The sequence below is a fragment of the Trachemys scripta genome, chromosome 1, assembly GCF_013100865.1.
Source record: "Trachemys scripta elegans isolate TJP31775 chromosome 1, CAS_Tse_1.0, whole genome shotgun sequence".
NCBI lineage: Eukaryota > Metazoa > Chordata > Testudines > Emydidae > Trachemys > Trachemys scripta.
Genome location: NC_048298.1, coordinates 298,316,503 through 298,341,818, shown reverse-complemented (window position 1 = coordinate 298,341,818; position 25,316 = coordinate 298,316,503). Strand labels below are relative to the sequence as shown.

The window sequence follows — 25,316 nt, the reverse complement described above, 5'->3', positions numbered from 1 at the left end:
GACATTAGGAGCAGTTCTCAGACTCCTTGAAAACTGCCAAACTGGCCCTTCAGTGGTCTAAGATTGGACACCACTCCCCTAAGGCTTGCGTAACATTTGCACTGTGCTCCTGCAGACTGATTCAGCTCCTCCTCAGTAATCAGGGTGTGGTACAGATGGCATTTTTTCGCTTTCAGTATTTATTTGTAAATGGTGATTTAACACTCTTCTGTGAAGAGAGCATCCATAGTAGCTTGTGCCATGACTGGACAGCAACCAGATTTTAATTTTTAAACAACAGAACACTATTATAAAAATAGAGTGAGATCTAAACATAGCATAATTTAGTTTTGAAAATTAACAAGCTTTCGCATCTGAGATAGTTGGTGTTAATAGGCTTGTGAAATGCATATGCTCATGTTGTTTTTAACTATGCTAATGGAATGTACATTATTGCCAATTTACTGAAAGTTGCAGCTCTAACACTGTTGTAAAATATGAAATTATATTTTGATTCAAAATATTTTTGTGATATAGGTGGAAATCTGCTGTTTTTATTTCCTGGGGCAGGCTGTAAAGAATGAATGCTAATAGAAAGAATTTGCAAAACGTATGCAGTATATGTTGTATTTATGTTGTTGCTATTATTGGAGTTTCTCAACACCCTAGGGTGACAATAGCATTCCCAGTGTACCACATCTCAGAGGCAAGCACTGTAGGTGCTTCAGCAGTGAGGCCTTGTAGGAAGTAGACCTGGTGAGTCCCAGTAACCACTCAAACTCATGGCTAAGGGAAAGGTTTTTACTAAGGATGGCAGGAAAGGGACAGGTTGCAGACACCCTAAGTACAGAGGCTTCAACAATTGCAGTTCAAAGTGAGCAATAGCAATTCTTCTTTGGGTGCCGGGGGCAGTCCAACCCAGAGTCAAGGCTTTTCAGCCCTAGTGCCTGGGGTGCCATCTCCAGCCCAGTCTTTATTTCTAGTATATAAATAACACAGCCTGTTCCAGATGATGCTCTGCATCTATTCCTGTTTCCAATTTCTTTCCAGTTCTCTGCTTGGCATGTGGCTGCTGTTTAAACTTCCAAAGAGGCCCTGGCCACCTCCTGGTTCAGAAGGATCTTTCCCCTTCTTACCTGACCAGAGGAAAGGAAAGTGCAGTGGGAAAGGGCCTGATGGCAGTTGTAGTCCCCTGCTTTGCAGCTCCAGGAGGGACATAATGCCCTCCCTTAGAAATGGAATCAAACTTACTGTACATCACACACTGCAAACTTTATTTTAATTGTACATCTACCAGTTTCCTGTTTACAACAAAAAGGGTAGGGGCTTTTAGTGCCCTATGTAAAGCTTTAGTGGCAGGATTTTTAGGATAATTTTTAATTAATCTGTTCGTTAGTTTTCTACTGCCACAACATTAACAGTAATTTGTATGTGGGGGGTTTTTGCCAATGACTGAGACTAGATCTAACCTTACATTTTGCTGGCATAGCTATGTCAGATGCATTATAATGCCATTTTTTTTCTTTGCTACATAGCTCTGGCAGCAAAAGCCCTACTGTAGATACAGTTATACCGACATATAAGTGCTTTTGCTTATATAGCTTATTTTGCTTGACAGACTGGAATAATCTATATTGGCAAAAGCATTTTTTTGCCAGAATAGCTGCATCTACACTCGGTCTTGTCTACACTTAAAACTTATACCAGCATAGCTCTGCCGATTAGGGCTGTGATTTCCCCCCAAAAAATGCTCTCAAACTGGGAGGGATGTACCTAGTGGGGTCCTGCATGAATCTGTCCTGGGTCCAGTACTATACAATATTTTCAATATGAGTTGGAGAATTGATCTGAAATCAACGAGAGGAAATTAAATAAAAACAAGTTCAAAGTGCTACACTCAGGAAGGAAAAAACAAATGCACAACTCCAAAATGGGGAATAACTGCCTAGGCTTTAGTACAGCTGAAAAGTATCTGGAGGTTATAGTGGATCACAAAGTGAATATGTGTCAACAATGTGATGCAGTTGCAAAAAAGGCTACTGTCATTCTGGGGTGTATAAACAGGAATGTTGTATTTAGGACAAGGGAAGTAAGGCCTCCTATACTCAGCACTGGAGAGGCTTCAGCTGAAGTACAGTATTCGGTTCTGGGCACCACATTTTAGGAATGTTGTGGACAACTGGAGAGAGTCCAGAGGACAGCAACCAAAAAGATAAAAGGTTTAGAAAACCTGACGTATGAGGAAATGTAAAAAAACAAAACAAAAAAACGGGGCATGTTTAGTCTTGAGAAAAGAAGACTGAGAGGGGACCTGATAAGTCTTCAGATATGTTAAGGGCTGTTTATAAAGAGGATGATGGTCACTTGTTCTCCATGTTCATGGAAGGTAGGACTAGAAGTCATTGGTCTAATATACAGAAAGGGCGATTTAGGTTAGATATTAGGAAAAACCTTCCAACGATAAGGTATTTAAGATCTGGAATAGGTTTCCAAGGGAGATTGTGGAATTCCCATCATTGGAGATTAAGAACAAGCTGGACAAACACCTAGCAGGGATGGTCTAGGTTTACTTGGTCCTGGACTAATTGACCTCTCGAGATCCCTTCCAGCCCTACCTTTCTATGACATATCTATGTTGGTATAAGCCTTAGACTAACTGTAGATGTTATCCACATAAAAACAGGTTTCAGAGTAGCAGCCGTGTTAGTCTGTATCCGCAAAAAGAAGAACAGGAGTACTTGTGGCACCTTAGAGACTAACAAATTTATTAGAGCATAAGCTTTCGTGGACTACAGCCCACTTCTTCGGATGCATATAGAATGGAACATATATTGAGGAGATATATATACACACATACAGCGAGCATAAACAGGTGGGAGTTGTCTTACCAACTCTGAGAGGCCAATTAATTAAGAGAAAAAAACCTTTTGAAGTGATAATCATGCGTCATGCAATCAACTCCGGTTTGAATAAGGACTGGGAATGGCTGAGCCATTACAAACATTGATTCTATCTCCCCTTGTAAGTATGCTCACACTTCTTATCAAACTGTCTGTACTGGGCTATCTTGATTATCACTTCAAAAGTTTTTTTCTCTTAATTAATTGGCCTCTCAGAGTTGGTAAGACAACTCCCACCTGTTTATGCTCGCTGTATGTGTGTATATATATCTCCTCAATATATGTTCCATTCTATATGCATCCGAAGAAGTGGGCTGTAGCCCACGAAAGCTTATGCTCTAATAAATTTGTTAGTCTCTAAGGTGCCACAAGTACTCCTGTTCTTCTTTATCCACATAAAAGTGCTTTTGGCACTACAGTTTCACTGTGTGTATGTATATGTATATCTATATAGATAGATATAAAAAACATTCCCAAGCAGCTAAGAATAAGGAGGGAAGGAGGACGGTTAAGAAATGGAGACAGTGGCAGTGGAAGAGTGAAAATATTTAAAACAAAAAAATTAATAAATCTTAATTTTATCAAACTACCATATTCTTCTCTTTAGAGGCACGGAATCGTTCAAAGGGGATCCATTTTGGCTGAAGTCTCTTAGGTGACAAATGCCTTTCCCAAGGAGAAGAAAATGTCAGTTTTAGGTGATAGTGCTCAGCTTCATCTGAGACAGTTCTATCTGGTTTCTTCAGGAACACAAAGCTGAGGTGTAGCACAGAGGAGAGGAAGAGGGGAAGAAAGGGAAAAGTTGCTTCTGTCTTTGATCTGTGTAGTTGGTAAACTGTTGGCAACCCACAGGCACAACACACTGCAAACCTATTAGTTTGCCAGCCTGGACATAGCAAAGCATTGCAAGTCTAGATTTGTGCCAACTGGCTTAGGATGAAAAGAAAAAGGAGTAATAAGGTGAGAGGAAATGGACATATTAGAATATATCAGAAACCTTAGTTTCATATCTCAGGAATTGCTAAGAACCTAGCCACAGCAGTGATGGCATCATCTAGTCTCAAATCCCCATTTGGTCCTGTCAAAAAGTCTTTCAGGACAAAGGAGGCCAACAGTGTAATAGTAAATACCTGTGTGCTAGTATGTTGGTGTGGTGACAGCCATGATGGTGATGCTGGTTGATATGGTGGTAATAAAGCTGTCCAAAGTTTTTTTGCTGCATTAAGTAAGCTACCCAGGGTTGGATGGAGCCATCTGGGAATGTGGTGAAATTTAGGCTGGAAATACATTTCTTGAATTGGTTTGGTTTGGCTTCTGAAATGTGAATTCTTGCTGTGGACAACACTAAGGTTACTATTGTGGAGTATGTCAGACTGCTGCACCACTTTCCTGGGACCGTCCCTACCTAGCCTCTAAAAACAGGGATGTTTTAAGTGATTCTTGATGAGCAAATTCACACCTTTTCAGCTTAGAATCTATTTCCAGTCTAGTATTAAAATCTAGTGCTGCCTTTAAAAAAGTGGAAAGGAAAGAGCACTATAAACATATTTGTGGTGTTATGATGGCGGTTGGGTGAAACCATGTTGAAGCGAGTTGGCACAAGAGCCAACCATCATTTAGGATAATGTAAAAAGCAGCAAAGCTCCTTTTATGGAATAGTCTAAAGAGCTGAAACAATAGGAGCTATCACCCAAAACACAGACCACATGTAAGGCTAGTTAGGAGTCTGAGCTATGTAAGTGGAAGGGATAAAGTAGGGGTTGAATGCACATGCGTGAAGCTGGTTATTGTTTGGTTGAGTGTGTTTGTGCGCATGTACACAGGAGAGCAAGACAAACACCACAGAAACACACAGAGAAATTCTCTCCTGTTGTTTGATACCTACTGTGGTCAAGGAAACAGGATTTTATGTACATTTTTAGGTATTTCTTTGGGCAATCAGACTCCATCATAATTTTCTCCTCCTAACAGAAACAACCCACAAGACCTTGAACATTGTCTAACAGCATGTGTCAAAAGGGGGAACAGTAGGAACTGAGCTTTAAAGTTTTGTTATAGACTAACAAAATTCTATTCTCTAACAGTGGAAGAGTCAAATGCTTATTGGAGACACCTTAAATCCTGCCAAAGCTCGGTGAATTCTGGCAAAATGATCAGGTTCTCCCAAACTGCAGAGTGTTGTGAATGATCAAGAACAATATTCTGTCTTCTGGAATGGGCTTAGTGCTCTACCATTCACAGGCAGTGCACGTCTCCTGGAGATCCCTCTTAAATTAATAAAGCTTAAGGCCTGAAGCGATGATGAGATCATCAAGTTTGACCCTCTGTATAATACAGGTTGTTAAATTTTACCCAGTTACCCCTATACTGAGCCAACAACTTGTCTGACTAAAGCCTTTTTTCCAGAAAAGCACATCCAAACTGGATTTGAAGACTCCAAGAAATGGAGAATCCACCCCTTCCCTTGGTAGTTTGTTCCAGTTAGTTAATCACTCACTATTAATAATTCATGCCTACTTTCTCATTTAAATGTGTCTGGCTTTATGTTCAAGTCATTGGTTCTTGCTACGCCTTTCTCCACTGGATTGAAGGGCCCTTTAATACCTAGTATTTGCTCCCTGTGGAGGTATTTATACGCTGCAATCAAGTGACCTCTCAATATTCTTTTGATTCATAGATTCTAGGACTGATAGGGACCTCGAGAGGTGATCGAATCCAGTCCCCTGCCCTCATAGCAGGACCAAATACTGTCTAGACCATCCCTGATAGACATTTATCTAACCTACTCTTAAATATCTCCAGAGATGGAGATTCCACAACCACCCTAGGCAATTTATTCCAGTGTTTAAACACCCTGACAGTTAGGAACTTTTTCCTAATGTCCAACCTAAACCTCCTGTGCTGCAGTTTAATCAATTGTTGATAAACTAAACAGGTTGAGCTCTTTTAGTCTCTTACTGCAAGGCATTTTTCCTAGCCCTTGAGTCATTTTGGTGGCTCTCTTCTGCACCCTCTCCAGTTTTTCAAAACCCTTTGGGTGAGGTGTAGTCTAGTGGTCTGAGCTGTGAATGAGGAATGCTGGAGTTCTAATTCCAACCTGACACTAACTCCTATTTCCTCTTTTGCCTTTGGGCAAGTCTTCAGCTTCCCCAGCTATGAAACGGGGATAGTAATCCCTACCCATCTTGCAGGAATGTCACGAGGGTTAATTTAGAAGTTAAAGTGCTAGCTATAGAAAGTGTGAGTAGTTGTTGATAGTTAATCTCTCAGGGTATCCTCTCTCCCTTTCTCCTCCCTCCCCCACAATAATTCTCCCAGTTGGGAGTGAATGTTTCTTATTTCTGAACGCTAAGAAACTAAATATCCATGAAGTAAGCTGCCAGTGTTGTGATCCCCTACAGGACTAACTGAGCCTTTAAATCTATTCCTAATGGAGGTTTGTGAATTTTTTACACACTTGTAACTCATTTATCGGTCACATTGCTGCAGGATATGTGACCGGATATTGCCTTCCCTTGATTTTAATACAGTAAGCTAGATGGATCTTGCACTGCTCAGCATACATTTGATTCTGTTTGCTATTCACATGCACATTCCTCTGTCGACATATTATTATGGGATAGGAAGAAAAAATACAACCTAGCTTTTATTATTTTCTCCTTGTATCTGCTTGCTCATATTAATGCTGCATAATCATTATATAAATGCACAGGTGACACTGTCAAGGACACGCTTAGTTTAAAAGTACTACAGTGCTCCTGCACCTCTGCTATTCATCTCCTATCTCTAATTACATGGACCGATTTATGAGGCATTGAAAAGATTAAATTGCATTTGTTTTTCAAAAAATTGAGTAATCTGTGTATTTCTATTCTGATCAATGGAGCAATTGCTGAAAAAGATTCAGGCAAAACTTACAGTGATGGCAGGGGGAGGTATTTTAAAGTTTGTTTATTTTATCCCAGTGTTGTCTGTTTAATTTTCTTTTAGTTATAAGAATGGCCATACGGAGTCAGACCAATAGTCCATCTAACCCAATGTCTTCTGATAGTGGCCGGTGCCAGAAGCTTCAGAGGGAATGAATAGAACAGGGCAATTATTGAGTGATTCCTCCCCTATTGTCTAGTCCCAGCTTCTGGTAGTCAGAGGTTTAAGGTTTCACCCCTCACTATCTTGGATAATAGCCCTTGGTGGACCTATCCTCCATGAACTTATCTAATACTTTTTTGAACTCAGTAATACTTTTGGCCTTCACAACATCCCCTGGCACCAAGTTCCACGGTTGACTGTGCACTGTGTGAAGAAATACTTCCTCATCTTTGTTTTAAACCTGCTGCCTATTTGCAATCATTATTTACATTGGTAACAGCAGCGAACACTTGCAATAGCGCTTTTCAGCTGTAGATATCAAAATGATCTAACAAGTAGGACGTGTCATTTATCCAACCTGTTACGGATGGGATAAATACAGTGCAGAAAGTCTGTGACTTGTCCAAGGGTACATGGAGAACCAAGGATGGAGCTGAAAACAGCACCTATGGCTGCTGACTGCTCTCCCTGTTCCCTAGCCATGGCATAATCTTGTCCCCAGACAGCCCAAAGTGCTCAGGGAGCCATACACGACACTAGAATAACATGAATCCCAAAACATAAAATCATTACAAACGAATATAGGCCCACAAGCTGTGCAATTCCTCAGGCACCAAAGTGGCCATGGAAAAAACTCTTTGCAGCTTTCCTGTTCAGGGAGATGGGGAGGGACTGATTAAAACAAAACACCGGTGGTGGCTCATTCCACCCTCTTGTGGCCACCACTGTAAATACAGGCTTGTCCAAGGGAAGCTGATTGTATCTCCAAGGAGTACCAGCAGATCCATCCAGAACAGGCCCCTGTGGTAGCTAGGTCTCCGTCTGTTTAAGGCTCAGGGACCACATTTTCAAAAGGGGCCTCTACACTTGTGCTCTTGTTGTTTTCATAAGAATCTAAAAGCTTTTTCTGGTCTCCGTGGAAATACTGCACTGGCAGAGGGAATCTGGCCTTATTTCTTTAGAAACTACTGCAGAGGAAGCAGATCCCAGTTCTGTCGTCTGACTGAAGAGCTAGCACCTTTGTGACTATACGTTGAGATTTAGCGCTGCTGTGGATTAACCTTGGCGGCAATTGTGTAGTTTGTGTAGAGCTTTCTGTGAGGATTTGTTCCATGCGCCATGAATTAATAGAAATTCTGTTGCAGCGGATGCTGCTGGAGGCAATAATCTACCTCAGTTATCTCAGGCAGCAGCAATCTCTTCTGAAGTCTTTGAGTAGCTGTTTTCCAAACAGTAAACCTGGTCATTATATGAGCGACCTTTTCCATCTGGCTATGTTATTGTTTCTCTGTCTTCTGATGCCTTAACATTCCAGACATTTAGCAAACAAGATTCTTCATTCTGCTTCATGGTGATGGGGTTTCCATACTAGACAAATGTAGCTGTTGTCATTCTCTAGGAACAGCTCTGATTCAGTTATATTTGTGTGCCCGGGACGCTACGTGGGAAGAAAGTATCATACACATTTCTTCATTTTCCTAGATAGCCAGTCTGCTGCTTTCAGCCACTTCAAGCTAGGGCTTTTTATGAGTGAAGCTCATGTTCCTGAAACAAAAGGGTAAACCTCCTACTGCTAACAGCAATCATGCCAACCATACTTAGCCTTCTGGCTACAGCTAGATTATTAATAAAACAAACACACTCTCCTGAGCAGGCTTTGTCTCCCTATCTCAGAGAGAATGGGGAGCATGCAGCTCCACCCCAGCAGCTATTGCTAACAGGAAGTTGCTCTGGGTTCCATGACAGTTTTTCCTAGTCACTGTTGCTAAGCAAGCTGCCTGCTTTCTGGGAGGTGGCTCACAATGAGAGCAAACCCGGGAAAGGGAGGGCAGGTGGGGACTCACTTTGGCTGTGAAACACAATGGCTGTGCTGTGGCCATTGCATGTGGTGTAGAGACACTCAGGTACCACCAGTGTGCACGTGAGATAAGGGCCAGCGTAGATGAGTGGCTCACTCCCTGCTGAGCTGGGAAGCTGCGGTGCAGTCAGAGCAGCAGAATAAGGTCCCGGTTGCTGGTCCATGGGTAGGGTTGCCAACTTCCTAATCACAGAAAACCAAACACCCTTGTCCTGCTCCCCACTCACTCCATTTCCCCCCTCCCTGCATCGCTGGCTTGCCCCCACCATCACTCACTTTCACCAGGCTGGGGCAGAGGGTTGGGGTGTGGGAGGGGGTGAGGGCTCCAGCTAGGGGTGGGGCCAGGAAGGAGGGGTTCAGGCTGTGGGAGGGGGTTGGGGTGTGGGCTGGGGCAGGGGGGTTGAAGGGTGTGGAAGGGGATGAGGGCTGCAGGCTCTGGGCGGCGCTTACCTCAGGCGGCTACCAGGAAGTGGTGACACATCCCTCTGGCTCCAAGGCAGAGGGGCGGCCAGGGAGCTCTGTGTGCTGCCCCCGCCCACAGGCACCGCCCCCGCAGCTCCCATAGGCCTCCACGTGGCTTGCCAAAAGGCAGTGTGGCTACTGGAGAAAAGGAAGGAGCTATTGGAACTGCAAATTGTCCTCTTCTCTGCCCAAGTTTGGCTCCCACCTGGAGCAGCAGCTTAGGTGTAATGAGCAGAATGATTTCAGTTCAGTTCCTAGGCCAGGGACCAGTTGTGCTGTTGGTGGGCAGTGGCCCAGGGAAGGGGTCTGACCAAACTGTTCTATTTCCCTGTACCTGGGAAGCTGATCCTTAAGGAGTCAGGGAAGCCGGAAAGCCAAGCTAAAGGGACAAAAAAACCTTCTACTTTGGTTATGGACCAATGCTGCAGTGATATTGCAGGTGGAGCAGCTGCGGAACTGGGGTCCTTAACGAGTAAGAGGATAGTGCAGCAAGCAATACAGGTAGGGTGGCCAGACAACAAGTGTGAAAAATTGGGACAGGGGGTGGGGGGTAATAGGAGCCTATATAAGAAAAAGCCCCAAAAATCAGGACTGTCCCTATAAAATCAGGACATCTGGTCACCCTAAATACAGGGCAGAGAGGGTCCGGGGGCCCAGACTTGTGCATTGTTCCAGTGGGCTGGCTGGCTTTGCATATTCATACTGTTACGGTGACATGCTAACAGTGTAAGATGGACATATTCTATTTTATATAAAAACTGACTTTCAGCTGCTCCCCATTGGCAAAAAAAAGTCCCTTCAGGCCCTGATTTTTAGTTTTTGGCAAGCCAGCCAAACTTTGGTGTGTACGTTTCTGAGTCACACTAGTGCAATAATGAAGCATAGCTGAAGGCTGGGGAAGGGCAGCTAATCAGAGCTGCTCCAAGTTCTGCATGCTATCCTGGTCCCTTAGCACAAGGAGCAGCTAACGCACTCTCCATGGCCCCCTGAGCATGAGCTGGAAGCTCTTCTTTGTGGTGCAGCTGGCTGAGGTGCAGCTGTTTTTGCTGGGTCTGAAGCTCCTGGTTTGGCTCCCAGCAGGGCCCTCTCTCCCAGCCTGAGGGGTGAAGGAAGAGGCTGCCCCTGCTGGCTCACTGCTTCTCTCAAATCTGAAGAGTGCAGTGAAGATTTTGGCACTGGACTGGGGAAGAAAAGCCACTACCAGAAACCCTCCAGCCATGCAAGGAGTCAAGTAGGAGCCTTCTAAGTGTGTGTGAGTCTGAGAATTAACGCAAGGGGCATGAGGTGTGGCAAATTAAATGCTGGGGAAGGGTCAGGATGAGAAATGGTGGCAGAGGACGGGAACATGGAAGAGGACAAGAAAGTGGAAGGTTTGGAAGAAGAGCGAGTTGAAAACTAAATTGTCTGAGCTGGAATGGGGTGAGGGGCAAGAACTGTTGAAGTGGCGGGACAGGAGAGGAAGGCAGAAAATTAATATGCAGATGCTATAGGCTTGTGCCTTGCATTCCATCCCCTGCAGTAATGTGATAAGCACAGTAGCTCAGTTTCCATTTTTAAAAAGTTAGTTTCTAGCCCCCAGGGTTGCAGCGAGAAGCTTGGGAATGTAAAGCACGGCTTTGATGTCTGCCTGAGCCTGTAGAGAGCCTGAAACACTAGTGCGGGCAGATGTGAGCAGCCCCATGCATCTCAATGGTGTGTTAAGATCTAGCCCCATCGTGCAGGGTGAGGAAACCCCACTAACCCTACCCAAACAGAGAGCTGTGCGGTGGCGGGAGGGAGTGCAGTGGGCTCAGCCCAACTACCCAAACAGCGACCCTCCAGCTGTGGGGTGAGTGGCGCTGGGCTCTCTTGGTGCCCCATCTGCCTCTGTGTAGAGAAAAAGCCCCCCCCCCACATGCTCTGAAGGGGAGGAAGGCCTCTGTTAGTGCTCGGAGTTTCTAAGGGGACCCTTGCTGCTGCCCCTGCCTCTCTTGGAAGGGAGGCAAGCCATCTGCCATCACCACATCAGGTAGGGTTGCCAACTTTCTAATCACCCCAAACTGAACACCCTAGCCTGCCCCCTTCCCCAAGGCCCAGTCCCCTTCCCTGCCCCCACTCAGTACATTCCCTCTCCCCCACAATCATTCACTTTCACTGGGCTGGGGCAGAGGGATGGGGGTGAGAGCTGTAACTGAGTGTGTGGGCTCCGGGGTGGGGCCAACAATGAGGGCTTCAGGGTGCAGGAGCAGTACTCTGGGCTGGGAAGGGAGTTGAGGTTCAGGAGGGGGTCACAGGCTCTGGGGATGAGGGATTTGGGGTGCAGGAGGGGGCTCCAGGCTGGTGGGGTGAAGCCAAGGGAGTCAGATTGCGGGCAGGGGCTGCAGGTTGGGGATGAAGGGGGGGTTCAGGCTCTGGGGTGAGGTCAGAGATGAGTATGGGGGGTGGGGGGGGAGGGGCTCCAGGTTAGGGCTTGTGGTTGGGGGATGGACTTACCTCAGGCGGCTCCCAGTCAGCGGCACAGCGGGTCTAAGGCAGGCTCCCTGCCTGTCCTGGCTCTCCGCTGCGCCCTGGAAGCGGCCAGCAGGTCTGGCTTCTAGGTGCGGGGTGGAGTGTGGGGAGGGCTAGGAGGCTTTGCACTGTGCTCTTGCCCATAGGCATCACCCCCCCCCCATTCCCATTGGCCACGGTTTCTGGTGCTCGGAGAGGGGGAAGGCGTGGAGCCCCGTGGCCCCCCCAGCCTAGGAGCCAGAGCTGCTGGCTGCTTCTGGGCGCAGTGTGGTGTCAGGACAGGCAGGGACTAGCCTGCCTTAGACCTGCAGCACTGCCGACTGGGCTTTTAACGGCCCGGTAGGCGGTGCTGACTGGAGCCGCCAGGGTCCCTTTTCATCTGGGGGGGGGTCCGGTCGAAAACCGGACGCCTGACAACCATAACGTCAGGCAGGGTTGAGGCAATGGGTTGAGAGGGACCACGTGGAGGCCCATGTCATGGTGGGTCTGTGGCCCTATTTTGCCTTACTTTGGCCCTGAAGGAGGAGCATTACCATATGTCCGGGTTTTCCCAGACATAGACTCTTTTTCTGAGCTGCCTTTCTCTGTCCGAGTGGCTTTTTCAAATAACAGGCAATATCCAGGATTTTTGTAGACCAGACAAGCTGCAGCTCAGAAAGAGCCCTGATTGGTCTGCTTCCTGATTGGTCCCGACCCTGCATCCACAACTGATTGGTCCATTCCTCTGCAAGACACAGCTGCGGGATCCTGCCCACCCAGGCCCAGGCTCTCAGCCCTGCGGAGGGGGATTCCATAGGGAAGCGCTGACCGACAGCTGGTGCTGTGTCCTGGGCTTGTGCCATCTGCCCTGCCACTGTGACGGGGAGTGACAGTGCCCCCCCACCTCGAGTGAGTAACCCCTGCCACAGGTACCCACTCTAGTACCCCCAACTTTACCCCCTCCCCAGCTCTTCTCCTCCCCTTTTGGGGAACCTGAAATATAGTAAGTCTATGAATGGGTGGTGGGGGGAAGCTGAGACTTTTTTTTTATTCCTCCAACACCTTAACCACAGGGTGCTGTCTGCTTTGTACTCTCCTCCCCTCCCATTCCATTCCCATTTCATGTAGCAAGCGCTCACTCCCTGCTGATCCTGCTTGCTTCTGACACCTTTGCTGTGCCTCCCTCTCCCTGGTCATTGTAGCTTGGTCTTGCTGTCTAGGTCAGTAGCAGGGGAGCTATGTAGAGCTTCTCTCTCTCTCTCTCTCTCCCCACTCCCCCCCCCCCCCGACCCAACGACAGTTCAGATCTGTCCAAGAAGCAGTGCAAATGTGTTTAAAAACACTCTGCCTGTCTGGAGTCACTTTATTTGCCAAGTCAAAGGTTGTGGTCGGGTTTTCAGAAGTGCTCAGCTGTTGCCTAATTCTACCCCCGCTGCAGTCACTGGTCAAACTCCCATCGGCTCACTGGGAACTTTCTTTCAGAATAGCAAAGTGGGTATAAAATTAGGTTCATTGCCTGCGACAGTCTAATCCACATACTGCACCTATACTACACAAGCGATATAGGGAAAAGGCCCAATTTTGTATCAGTATGATTGTTTAGGCTTGTTCGGTGTAAAATTGTAAGCAAGCACCTAGCCAGTTCTTGTTCTGCATGCCCAGTGGGATGAGCAGATGCTGCTGATAGGGTGACTGGTCTATGGTTCCCCCTTTTAAAATTGATAACACTGATTTGGCATGCAGCCTCTTAAGGAAAGGGAGTCATTCTTACCATGCTCAAGGAAAGAGTAGGAATTGCTTGAGGAGGGATAGATGGCCATTCAGCCACTTTACTCCCATAACTTGCAAGGGGTCAGGCAAGTGATAGCAAATTGTCACTTGTGACTATTGTGTGAGCTGTATTTTAGCGTTTGTCTTTGAGAGGCTGTGAAGAAGATGCAAAAGGCACCGCAGTGTCTGCAGTTACAGGGTTTTCTGATTGTCTTTGTTGTGCTTCTGCAGAACCTCATGTTTTGTTTAAAAAAATGAACACTGGCTGGCGTCTGCTGCTGTGAAGATAACATGGTGAGGCTTTACATATTGTGGCGCCGAGGAAGGAGATTTTGGGGGCTTGTTAGATTGGTTCCCTGCTTGGAGCAGAAATTGGTAATACAGAATCAGGTATATTCTTAATGACATTTGTTATTTACAAATTGTACACAAGGCCTGTTTTCTTAAATAGAGGTGGCAACAAACCACACAGGCAACGTCCTTTAGCAAAAATCTTAGGTACGTCACTGTTTCTGTGTTCCAAGCTGCAGCTGTCTTTGGCATCTGACCCCTCCAGGACTCACCCAAAACTCAGGAAGATCAAAGACCAGCTCCTCAAATGTATTTAAGTGCCTAAGTACCTTGGAGGAGCTGCGCCAAAGTGCTTAAGCACATCCTAAGCCTCTTTTCCTCCCTCAGCCCCTGAACTTTATACCTGGGAAACCTCTAGACTACATCGTCTGAGAATGTGTCCTGGCCATCAACCTGCCTTGTGTGGAGCAGCTCTAAAATAAAAAGGAAGCTGAGGGCAGGTCTACACTAGAAACGCTACATTGGTGCTGCTGCTTGCACCAATGCAGCTGCACCGCTAGCAGGTCTGGTGAAGACGCTCTAGGCCGACGGGAGAGTGCTCTCCCATCGGCATAATTATTCCACCTCCGTAAGAGGCGGAAGCTATGTTGGCGGGAGAGCGTCTCATGCTGACATAGCATTGGTGTGGACAGTGCTTAGGTCGTGTCGCTCAGGGGGGTGGCCTTTTCACATCCCTGAGCGACGTAAGTTAGATCAACTTAAGCGGTAGTGTAGCCCTGCCATGAGAAATCTCTAAAGGTTGAGACAGGATAGTTTTAACTCCTACAAATCCTTAATGACTCCCTGCATGACATTTTAAACTGTTCCCTTGGAGTGTTTAATCCTGGATGCTTCTACATCAGTCACCTCATTAGCACCTTTGCTATACCAGTCTCGTGTGAAAACAAGGGCATTTATGAGAGAACCAGTGAGGGAGGAAGCAGGTGTGAGCACAACAATTAGTAGCAACATTAACTAATCCCACATGTTTCTTGGTGAAGTTAAAAATGTGCAGCCAACAACCTGCAGCTCGGGCAAGCAGGGGCTGTGCTGCCCTCATGCATGGGGTGGTGAAAAAAGGGAAGCCAGAGTGGGGCCCTAATCCAGCATCTTAAGCAGGAGAGGTGAGACGTCTGTGTCAGGCCAACCTCTGTGGGGCTTGGAACTTTGTTTCTATGCAGCCCTGTCTTTCCAGTGCTTTCCTTGGCTCCATTCCTGCCCTCCCTAGGTCTTTGACAGCCCTGCTGGGTGGAGGGAGCACATCTTAGCAAGAGGAGCTATTTCATTACTTGCAAGGTTGGAGTATTGTATTTTAAAGAACAGATGCAGCCTAAGATTCCTCGGACTGGATCCACAAGGGGGACTTAGACTCATTGTTGCAACACTTAACATGTAGGTGCCCTGCCACATAGTGGAATATGGAGCCCCAAGTGTAGGCACCCAGGCTCCTGCTACATTGCAGGGGAGAGTTACACGCCTAAGAATGGGATCCACAAAAGCCAGCATGCTGCGCAGAAGGCTGCCTAAACTGGCCAACAGGAAACGTGGAGGTGAGGGGATGAGGCAAAAACCCTGCCCCTTAAAGGGATTTATGCTCCACCAGCGCTGTGTACCCTGCCACTTAGTGAAATCTAGAGCCCTGCGGTAGGCTGGAGGGAAGCGCTTCCCTCTGGTTGGGATTCACACCCTTCAGCCTTCTGCTGGAGTTACGGGCCTGTGTGCTTTCTCACAATAAAATGAGAAGGAGGTGGTGGTGGTTGGGTCCCCCTTATAACCTTTAGCCCAGCGGTTAGCGCTTTGACTGCTAGGGCTCCCACATCCTGGGCGAATCTCACCTGTTGGAGCTGTGCAACTTTGTATAAGTAATTACATACTCATGGTCCCACAGTGAGAGTAAGAATGATGCTGTAGCCCAGTGGGTTAGGGCACTCATCCTCCACATCAGGGAGGGTGGGGACTCTAACCACTGGGTTAATAGTTAAGGAGAGGAGAGGAGGGGGCGGGACAACCACTATAATTTTGTGTAAGGGCTGAGAAACCTGGAAACCTAAGAAGTTAGACTCACTGGTATTGAAGCCCTCTGGGCATTCCACTAGCAAAACTCACATCACTGTAGCCTTCATGGTATGTGAGCACTGGCAGGGAGGGAGCCGCTCCACACTCCAGGTTTGTTTCCAGTTCCAGCATAGAAGAAATGAACACATAGAGGTAAAGGAACTCTGAAGCTTTAATGTATGCACATTTATTCACCTCTGCCATTACTTATCTACAATTGATGACTGATACTAAAAAATGAGGTAAAAATATGAGGTATTAATATGAGTATAACATTTCAAAATGTGGTTGTCATATTGTATTCCAAATGGCAGCATAACACTTAATACAAAATACTGTAGTGTCTGACTGGTAGATATGTGCCTTAATACACATTTTAAAAGAAAATGTATTTAATCGATACATGGCTTTGTACAGCTACAAAGCTTCTGTCCCCCTGCTAACCATGAGGGGTCCTCTGCCATTTTTGTAATTATAATAGGGGGCTTTTGGCAACTCCTCCAACTGATTATCTCAGGATAAGACAACCCGTCCTGGTTTGCTACATTTTTCTTCCAGAAATTGTTTGCAGTGCCTGGATAATTCTGGGTTGATTAGTACACAGGCAGTGTTGTATTCACTTATGTAAGCTCATGTACGATAAGGGCATTGAACTCTCATGCTTCAGGGAATAGGCTGTGCCAGAGGTTGGGGGCAGCAAAAATGTCCTTCTCCATGTAAAATACTGCTCAGGTGGCTATGTGCCTTATGAAAGGGCATGCCCTCTTGAATCTTACAGTAGTGATAACGGCTGACAGTAGGAAACTGATCTTGATTCACCAGTGATCTACTCCAGGATGGAAAATCATATGTTCTTGAACCACCATCACTGGAAAATGACAAGCCAGAATGGCAGGATTGGTTACTGTGGCATATAGCTGTCTTATGATATTTGGAGGCATATGAAGGTATCTCAGTCCTCATCTCTCTCTAATACTTCTTAATATAATTGCACATTGCTGACAACAAACACAACACAAAAGATGTAATCTAAGCACATTCAAAGTACAGAGGCAGAGTCACTCTGTGAAGCCATTACTCCAGCACCACTGAATCATGATATAAATCTCAGTAGCTACTAGTAGGATGATAAATCTCATAGATTAAAACTCACAATAAATGTAGGTAGAATTCATTTAAAGAAGTGAACTAAAACACTGGTTATGAATGACCAAACTGGCTAATGCAGCAATAAATAAAGTCAAGGTGAACAAATATCTGAGTAATGAAGGAGTGTTGTATTAATAGACCTGTGTTTTTTTTAAACTGATTCATGTATATAATTACATTTTTGATCTTATGTTAGTTTAAAAAAACAACAACAAACAAAAACCCTGTCTCATAGCTAACAAACATTTTTAAAGCATTCTTCCATTTAGCAAAATGTTAAGTCCCTGAAAATGAAATGGTCCAGTAGATTTGATCCTGCTCCCATTGTTGTTAACAGAAGCAGAATGGGTGCCATAGCTAAGATCAGTGCAGTGCATAAAATGAAAATGTTCGCTCTTACCCAAAAAGATATTTTCCCAAGAATTGTTACTTTTTATAGTGAAATATATAAAAAGGTATATTTAGCTGCACATCTGGGTCCATCTAGGGTGGAAACACTGCTTTGGACTTTGGTTAACAATTAAATATCTTGACAGAAGAAGGAAAGAACAGTTCCCTAAGTACATACTTAGCCACAAATCTAAAAGAAAGGCTTCAGAGTGGAGCCCTTAATAACTTGCCAATTTGACTCCAGATGAACAGTTACAGTTACCTCAGTATCTGCAACATTCCTTTGAACTGCTCTAGACTTAATATAGGAAGGAGCTTTACAACTGTAGATGGTGAGGTCCTCTAACTGCAACTACTTAGTTGTTTAAGGCAACAGGCAAGTTTTCAAGAGCTATCATGGAATAGTCATAAACTTCCTACAGCTCATTGTAAAGGGTCTTCAAAATGTGCATACCAGTTACAATGTCCATGTTAGCGTTTTTTGGTGACTGTGAACTGCTGTTCATTATTTTTAAACATACAAATTATCCCCTCTAAACTCCCTACATCTATTTCTATGTACCTTCTTGTAGTTTACACCCCAAACACATGTAACAAAAATGAGAACAGCCAGTCATCCATTTTTCTGTTAGATATCACACAGATTATGTCACGTAGCCTTGCGATAATAACAAACACAGCTTATGTAGCTGTGAAACACTGAGAAACAAGCAACAAGAATAGGTCCATATAAGGTCAAAAATGATGCAGATGATTTCTCCTAGAAAGCACTAAATTATATACAAAATAATTACTTTACATATACATATATAGATATATATATAATATACATAGATAAGTATATACATACTGTACATGGTTTATTTACAATTAAAATATGCTTCTTAGAAGCTTTTAAATATCAGAATTATGCAACACACAAGTAATGGTAATAGTCTCATTTTAAAGTAACAATGATAAAAGCTTTTAAAAAAAAGGTTTACTTCAGTAATCGAAATTAACATACAAGGGATGGGGCAATAGGTGGGCGAAGTCTCTGGATTGAGCAGGCCTTCCTGTGAAATCCCTGTTTCGCCACTGTACACACATCAGGTCATACTTCTATGGCAGATAATGCTAAAACCTTACTCAAACCTTTGCGCTGGGTCTTTCTGCTGTCTACCATACACTGCTTTAGGCTCACACATTCCTGGAATATTTCCTCAGATTTTGGTTTCTGGTCCCTCAGCGAGGAGAGGTTGAAATGAGTTTCTGATCCTGGCAACTTCTGCTGCACACAAATGTCCAAAGACTTTGTTGTACCACTCTGGGGAATGGCCTCTGAGGAAATGAAAGAAAACAAAATTACTGAAAAACTGCTTCACAGGAGTGGGATTGCCATGTAATACCCCACAGTGCTGTCGAAGAACCTGATATGCTTTATTATCATCACCACCATCACCGCCACCATAACGAGTGTACTTTGAAGACTCTTCTGTGCTATATTCAAATTTACATTTCACTCTTACGGTAATGTCAGCTGTACAGTGGTGTCCATGGGGTGGAGAGATGAGCTTGGCAGCTACCATTTCTTCCCCTCAGCAGTGCTGGCTGCTATGAATACATCAAGCCTGTCCTCTGCTCTTTACACTGGCTTCCCATGGATTATCGAATTAAGGTCTCAGGCCTTATCTTCAAGATGCACAATGGCCCGGGGTATCTAAGAGATCACCTAAAACTCCATAATGGAGAGTGTCATTGACAGCTTTGCTCCTCTGGGAATATGGAACTCTCCACAATAAGGGTAAAGCTTGACTGTATGGTAGACAGAACTTTCTTAGGGACAGGTCCAAGAAATGGAATGAATACCTCCAGGAATTAAGGACCATCACAAACCTCACCCCCTTACACTCCAAGTGCAACATTTCTTTTTCTTTGCCTTTGCCTTATCTAAAAATATATTGCGATATATTAAAAATAATCCAAAACCATAAACATGCCACTGCGCACAATTCGTGAGGGAACAAATAGATGACAGATGTTAGTCACGTTGCTTAATGCACTACTGGAATGTGCTCAGATACTATGGTGATAAGCCCATTATAAGAACCTATATAGAATACAATTTGTGCTCCATTATTACCATACCTGCAGTAAATAAACCCTGCATTGAACACTGAACTATGATGGAGCTACCATAGACTTTTCTGGTATGTTAAAAGAGCAATTCTGCATAAAATGTGATTCTGCAGAAATGCATACTGGGATTCTCTGTTTGCCTCTCAATTATTTCTATTGTGTTGGGCTTAGAAATTTTTTTTCTTGTAACTGCCATCCCTGCAAATTCAACCTGGTTCTTTCATTTTTATACATCATAACCAATAACAGTTCTCCAGGCCAAGTTAGGCCCCCATTTGCTCGTGGGCAGCCCATGATCTTCAAACTAAGTCCTCAGTGCAAACCCACATGTCCTTCAGTAGTTTTGCATAAACATAACTGAGTAGAACTTAGTAAACAATGCTGCTAATGAACCATACTAAGAAACAGAATCTGTCTCTCACTGTCTTAGCTGTGTTGGCGCTACAGGTCTAACAGGAGTAAACAGAAGTAAAGCCATATTTTTGTCACTAATCTGAGCAGCTATGACCCTGAATACACACCGAGAGCAGACCAGTTCAGGAAGAAAGTGCCATTTTCAGTCATTTTTTGGACGAGAACAGCACTTTAGTTCTTCTCTTGCTTCATTCCTCTTTTAAAAGTAACTTTATTTCAGAAAATGCATTAAATCCCTATAAACTACTGACACTGACTACATACAGGAAATAGTGCAGCTCTTGTATTACTACTAGGAACACACAACTGCCCTTTCTTGGCTAACCCTGCTGATCTAAGCTTAGAGATTTTTGGTTTACTGAGGGGATGTCACTGATCTGCTCTCTGCAGGTACTTACTTCAGATCAATTCTACAGACATGCGTCAGCCTGGATTTTCCTGAGCCACAAGGCTCTATTAAATACTGAGAATCCATCACAATTGCTCGTACACCTCCTATCAGAGGAGCTTCTTCATGTTCCACAGAGACGGCCACTAGTGTGCACACTCCCTTTGGCAAATCTGTCCTCCATGTCCTGTCACAAGACATTTAAGAAAGGAAGTATCACATTTAGAGAAAGAACGAAAGCTCTGAGCAGTGCAGAAAGCAAGAGCTAGACTCCGAAAGTTTGGTTGATTCACAGATTCATGGTTTTAAGTAGGACTGTCAAACAATTAAAAAAAATAATTGCAATTTATCGTGGGATTAAAAATAGTCGCGATTAATCAATAATAGAATACCCATTTAAATTTATTATATATATTTTTGGATGTTTTTCTACACATTCAAATATATTAATTTCAATTACAACACAGAATACAAAGTGTGCACTGCTCACTTATTATTTTTGATTACAACTATTTTCACTGTAAATAAGATAAACAAAAGAAATATTATTTTTCAGTTCACATCATACAAGTACTGTAGTGCAATCTCTCCATTGTGAAAGTGCACCATACAAATGTAGAATTTTTTTTGTGTTACATAACTGCACTCAAAACCAAAACAATGTAAAACTCTAACACCTGCAAATTGAAGCATGAAGGGACATACAAATGTTTAGCATATCTGGCATGTAAATACCTTGCAATGCCGGCTACAACAGTGCCATGCAAATGCCTGTTCTCACTTTCAGGTGACATTGTAAATAAGATGCAGGCAGCATGATTTCCCCTAAATGTAAACAAACTTGTTTGTCTTAGCGATTGGCTGAACAAGAAGTAGGACTGAGTGGACTTGTAGGCTCTAAAGTTTTACATTGTTTTGGTATTGAGTGCACTTATGTAAAAAAAATTCTGCACTTCCACAATAAAGAGATTGCACTACAGCACTTGTGAGGATCAATTAATGTTGAGCCTTTTGAGATCCTCTGATGAAAGGTATTATACAAGTGCAAAGTACTGTATATCAATATTTCCCCCCCTCTAAGGCTCACATTCATTCCAAAATGTAAAGTCAGACATATGCATTCTTCCACATATCCCAATTATCATTTTTAGAAACATTTTGATACCTTTCAATGATAGCCCTGAATTTAAAAAGTATAAAACGAACATTTTGAAGGCGAGATGGAAGTTAGCGGTCCTGTAAAGTGAATAACTCACTTCTCTAGAGGTTAATAATTTCACTGAACTCAGTTGCTGCCAATCAAGGTGCATTCATTAGGACAGGCAATCTGATTGGTTAACATAGCTCCAGCCTCAACACAAATCAAAGGATGTAAACAACAAGCCTACTGCTTGGTCTCTCCTACCTGTTTTCAGCGCATCATAAACCAGCCAGGATTCCCTTTTATGATATATATATTTCATTCAGTGATATACAGTGGTGTTGCTGAGCCATCCTGGCTAGGTTAATGATGAGAATGAAAACTTGTTCTCAAGATTTTGTTTGATGAATGTGACTGCACTGTGGGTTTTTCAGGAACATAAAACACTGTGACGTATGGTGAACTGAAAGGAAAATAATATGACCTAGAATAAAGGTGGTTAAAAACCTCACTGACTGCTGCTACACAATCTTCTTGGGGAAAGGAGGGAATGCCACAGTGGAACAAATTAATCTCTGGTGTAAATGAAATGAGGTTCATAGAGTTATACCAGGGAGGAATTTAGCCCAGTCAGTAAATCTTGGGCAGGCAAAGGAAAATGTGTAATGTAAGGTCTAATATTTTCTGATCAGAAAGAAATTACAGAAAGTATTTTTAACTTCTCTTAGGAATTCCAGTAGTGCTTTCCTTTATACCAATAATGTCTGCAAGTTGTTATTCTCTGACAGAATACAAAAGTTAACAATAAAAGGGATATAGTGATATAATTATATTTCATTGGGCTCTTCTATTACCTTACATCATTTTTCTCCCTAATGCAATTCTGATTTGCTGGATCATTTCCTTTGTCAAAACTGCATATCATTTCAGTGGCATATCATTCCAATAAGAGAAAGCAGAGGCCCAGAACAATAATGCACACAATCAATCAGAAGGAAACATTCAACAGCTGATGGCTGAGTTAGGGACAGCTCTTCTGTAGCTAAAATCTTTCTACACACCATTCCAGTTTTTTGCCCTGATGGGTGGGCCAAGAACCAACCATTAAGGTTTCAAAGGGGCAGGTGCATTTAAGAGGGTTTCTTGTTTATAGGTTGTGTGTGAGCAGAGTTAAGGCTGTTTTTGGAATGTCCAATGAGCTAATTTACACATACACATTTATTTGAGACACTGCATGAACATAGAGGATATATGAATACGGATCTACCTTCCACTGATAGTTCATTTCCATACTTTTAAATATTTAGCTTTTTAAAAAAATGGTAGCATTTCTTGGTCTACAAATGTTCCAACTTTAAATGTTATCTAGTAACCTTAACTTAAATGTATTAGCATTTTTTTCTACTAAACAGCTGGCTCGTCAAACTCAAGCAAAATGAGAGATCCACCATTCTCCAAACAGCATGGCAAAAGCAGGAGAAAAAACAGTTGGGTTATATCTGCATTATTTTGAGAGCAGCTATTATCAGGCATCTGTCCTAAGGAATGAATAATATTTATGTTCTGATACATGGGTTTTGCAAGACTGTTGCTCAAATGTCATTGAGGAAAAGATCAGTATGCTCTAAGTGCATAGTTTTAAATTCACTTTGAGAAATAAAATATTACAGCCTATATGTAGATGACATAGTATATTTAGTGTATAAATGTTAAGGAGAAAGCTATATAAGACCAGTTCTTTCTAATAACAGAAACTCCTGGTGGAGAAGTAAGAGGCTAGAAGGTTGCCTTTAGAAAGTTTACCTTAGAACTACAAAGTCTCTGCCAGGATGGGGTGCCATGCTGTTCAATACATACTGGTAGATTTCTGTTTGCTTATCCAGAGTTTCTACGACCTTCCATTGCAAGAAGTCCTCATCCCAAAGGTGACGTTCTCTTACAACTCGATTCAATACAACTGATGGGGGTGCTTCAACTTCCACTGAAGCTTTCCAAAGCCTGAGTGGGTTGCCATCCCCAACCTTGAGTAAACAATAAAGAAAAAATGGAAATGCTGGAACTATGAATATGTCCTCGGTGTGGAATGATTAAAGAATTTCTGGCGAGGACTCAGAGCTCAAGTTTAAGATGAAGTTTCACAGCATTTATATTTACAGGCATGTTCAATATTATTTGTTTATATAGAAATATACATGTGCTGACACTTAGAAAAATGAGACAGTAGGTTAAATTCTGTTCTCGCACCAATGTAAATCTGGATTAGATCCTTCAATGGCACTGGCATTGCTCTATTTATATTGGTGGGACTGAGATGCCAATTTGGCCCAAAGTTCCTACCTCAGAAACAACAAGGAGTCCGGTTGTCTGTAAGCGAGGACTGGCCTGCCTCCCAAGGGCTCACAAAGAGACAGGCAGGCCAGTCCTCGCTTACAGACACCATCAGAGGACCCAACCACATCAGCCACACCGTCAAGGGCTCATTCGCCTGCATGTCTACTAATGTTATATATGCCATCATGTGCCAGCTATGCCCCTCTGCCACGTACTTTGGCCAAACTGGACAGTCCCTACGTAAAAGAATAAATGGACACAAATCAGACCTCAGGAATGGTAACATACAAAAGCCAGTAGATGAACACTTCAATCTCCCTGGACATTCTATAACAGATTTAAAAGTCACTATTCTTGAACAAAAAACTTCAGAAACAGACTTCAAAGAGAAACAGCAGAACTAAAATTAATTTGCAAATTTAACACCATTAATTTGGGCTTGAATAGGGACTTGGAGTGGCTGGCTCATTGCAAAAGCAGCTTTGCCTCTCCTGGAATTGACACCTCCTCATCTATTATTGGGAGTGGACTACATCCACCCTGATCGAATTGGCCCTGTCAACACTGGTTCTTCACTTGTGAGGTACTCCCTTTTCTTCATGTGTCATCATGGCCGGCTCTAGGCACCAGCGCTCCAAGCATGTAGTTGGGGTGGCACTTTCCAAGGAGCGGCACTCCGGCTCCTTTTTTTTTTATTATTTTTTTTGCTTGGGGCGCAAAAAGCCAGGAGCCGGCCCTGAGCGGAGGTGAGCTGCAGCGGTGGGTGGCGCGGGGAGGGCCTCAGGAATAATCCTCAGTGGGGGGGGGGCAGAGGAACCGCTCCCCCACAGCTCACCTCCGCTCCACTGCCGCCTGCTCCCCTGAGTGCGCTGCCGCTCCAATTCTCCCCCGTCCCTCCCAGGCTTGCCGCACGAATCAGCTGTTTTGCGGCAAGCCTGGGAGGGAGGGGGAGAAGCAGAGCGGCGGTGGCGGTCTCAGGGGAGCAGGTGGAGTGGAAGAGAGCTGCAGCAGTGGGGGGCGCGGGGAAGGCTGCAGGAAGTAACCCTGGGGGGGCAGAGGAACCACTCCCCCCCCAGCTCATCTCCATCTCCTCCCCCGAGCGCGCCGCCACTCCACTTCTGCGTTGCACTTGGGGGAGGAGGCGGGGCCAGGGATTTGGGGAAGGGATTGGAATGGGGTGGGGAAGGGGCGGAGTTGGGGCAGGGCCGGGGGGGGCGTAGGAAAATTTTGTTGCTTGGCGTGGCAAAAAACTTGGAGCCGGCCCTGTGTGTCATTATATAATGCCTGCATTTGTAACTTTCATTCCATGCATCTGAAGAAATGAGGTTTTTTTACCCACGAAAGCTTATGCCCAAATAAATTGGTTAGTCTTTAAGGTGCCACAGGACTTCTTGTTGTTTTTGTGGATACAGACTAACACAGCTACCCCCTGATACCTCAAAGATATTAAGTAGAACGTGGGATTCTCCCTGAAGA

General features: G+C 44.2%; 1 protein-coding gene across 8 annotated transcripts in view; it reads right to left on the bottom strand.

The window, feature by feature from the left end:
- Nucleotides 1-16,063: 16,063 nt before the first annotated feature.
- STARD13 (StAR related lipid transfer domain containing 13) overlaps nt 16,064-25,316 on the bottom strand; it is a 457,620-nt gene continuing 448,367 nt past the window's right edge. For 7 of the 8 annotated variants that reach the window (XM_034758637.1, XM_034758638.1, XM_034758636.1 and 4 more), the window contains 3 exons: nt 23,313-23,530; nt 20,379-20,555; nt 16,064-18,768 (listed from right to left, as the gene is read on the bottom strand). In XM_034758637.1, the coding sequence (XP_034614528.1) occupies nt 18,651-18,768; nt 20,379-20,555; nt 23,313-23,530 (513 nt within the window). In that variant the 3' untranslated portion in view covers nt 16,064-18,650. The remainder of the gene's footprint in view (nt 18,769-20,378; nt 20,556-23,312; nt 23,531-25,316) is intronic. The other variant, XM_034758639.1, reaches the window with a different exon arrangement.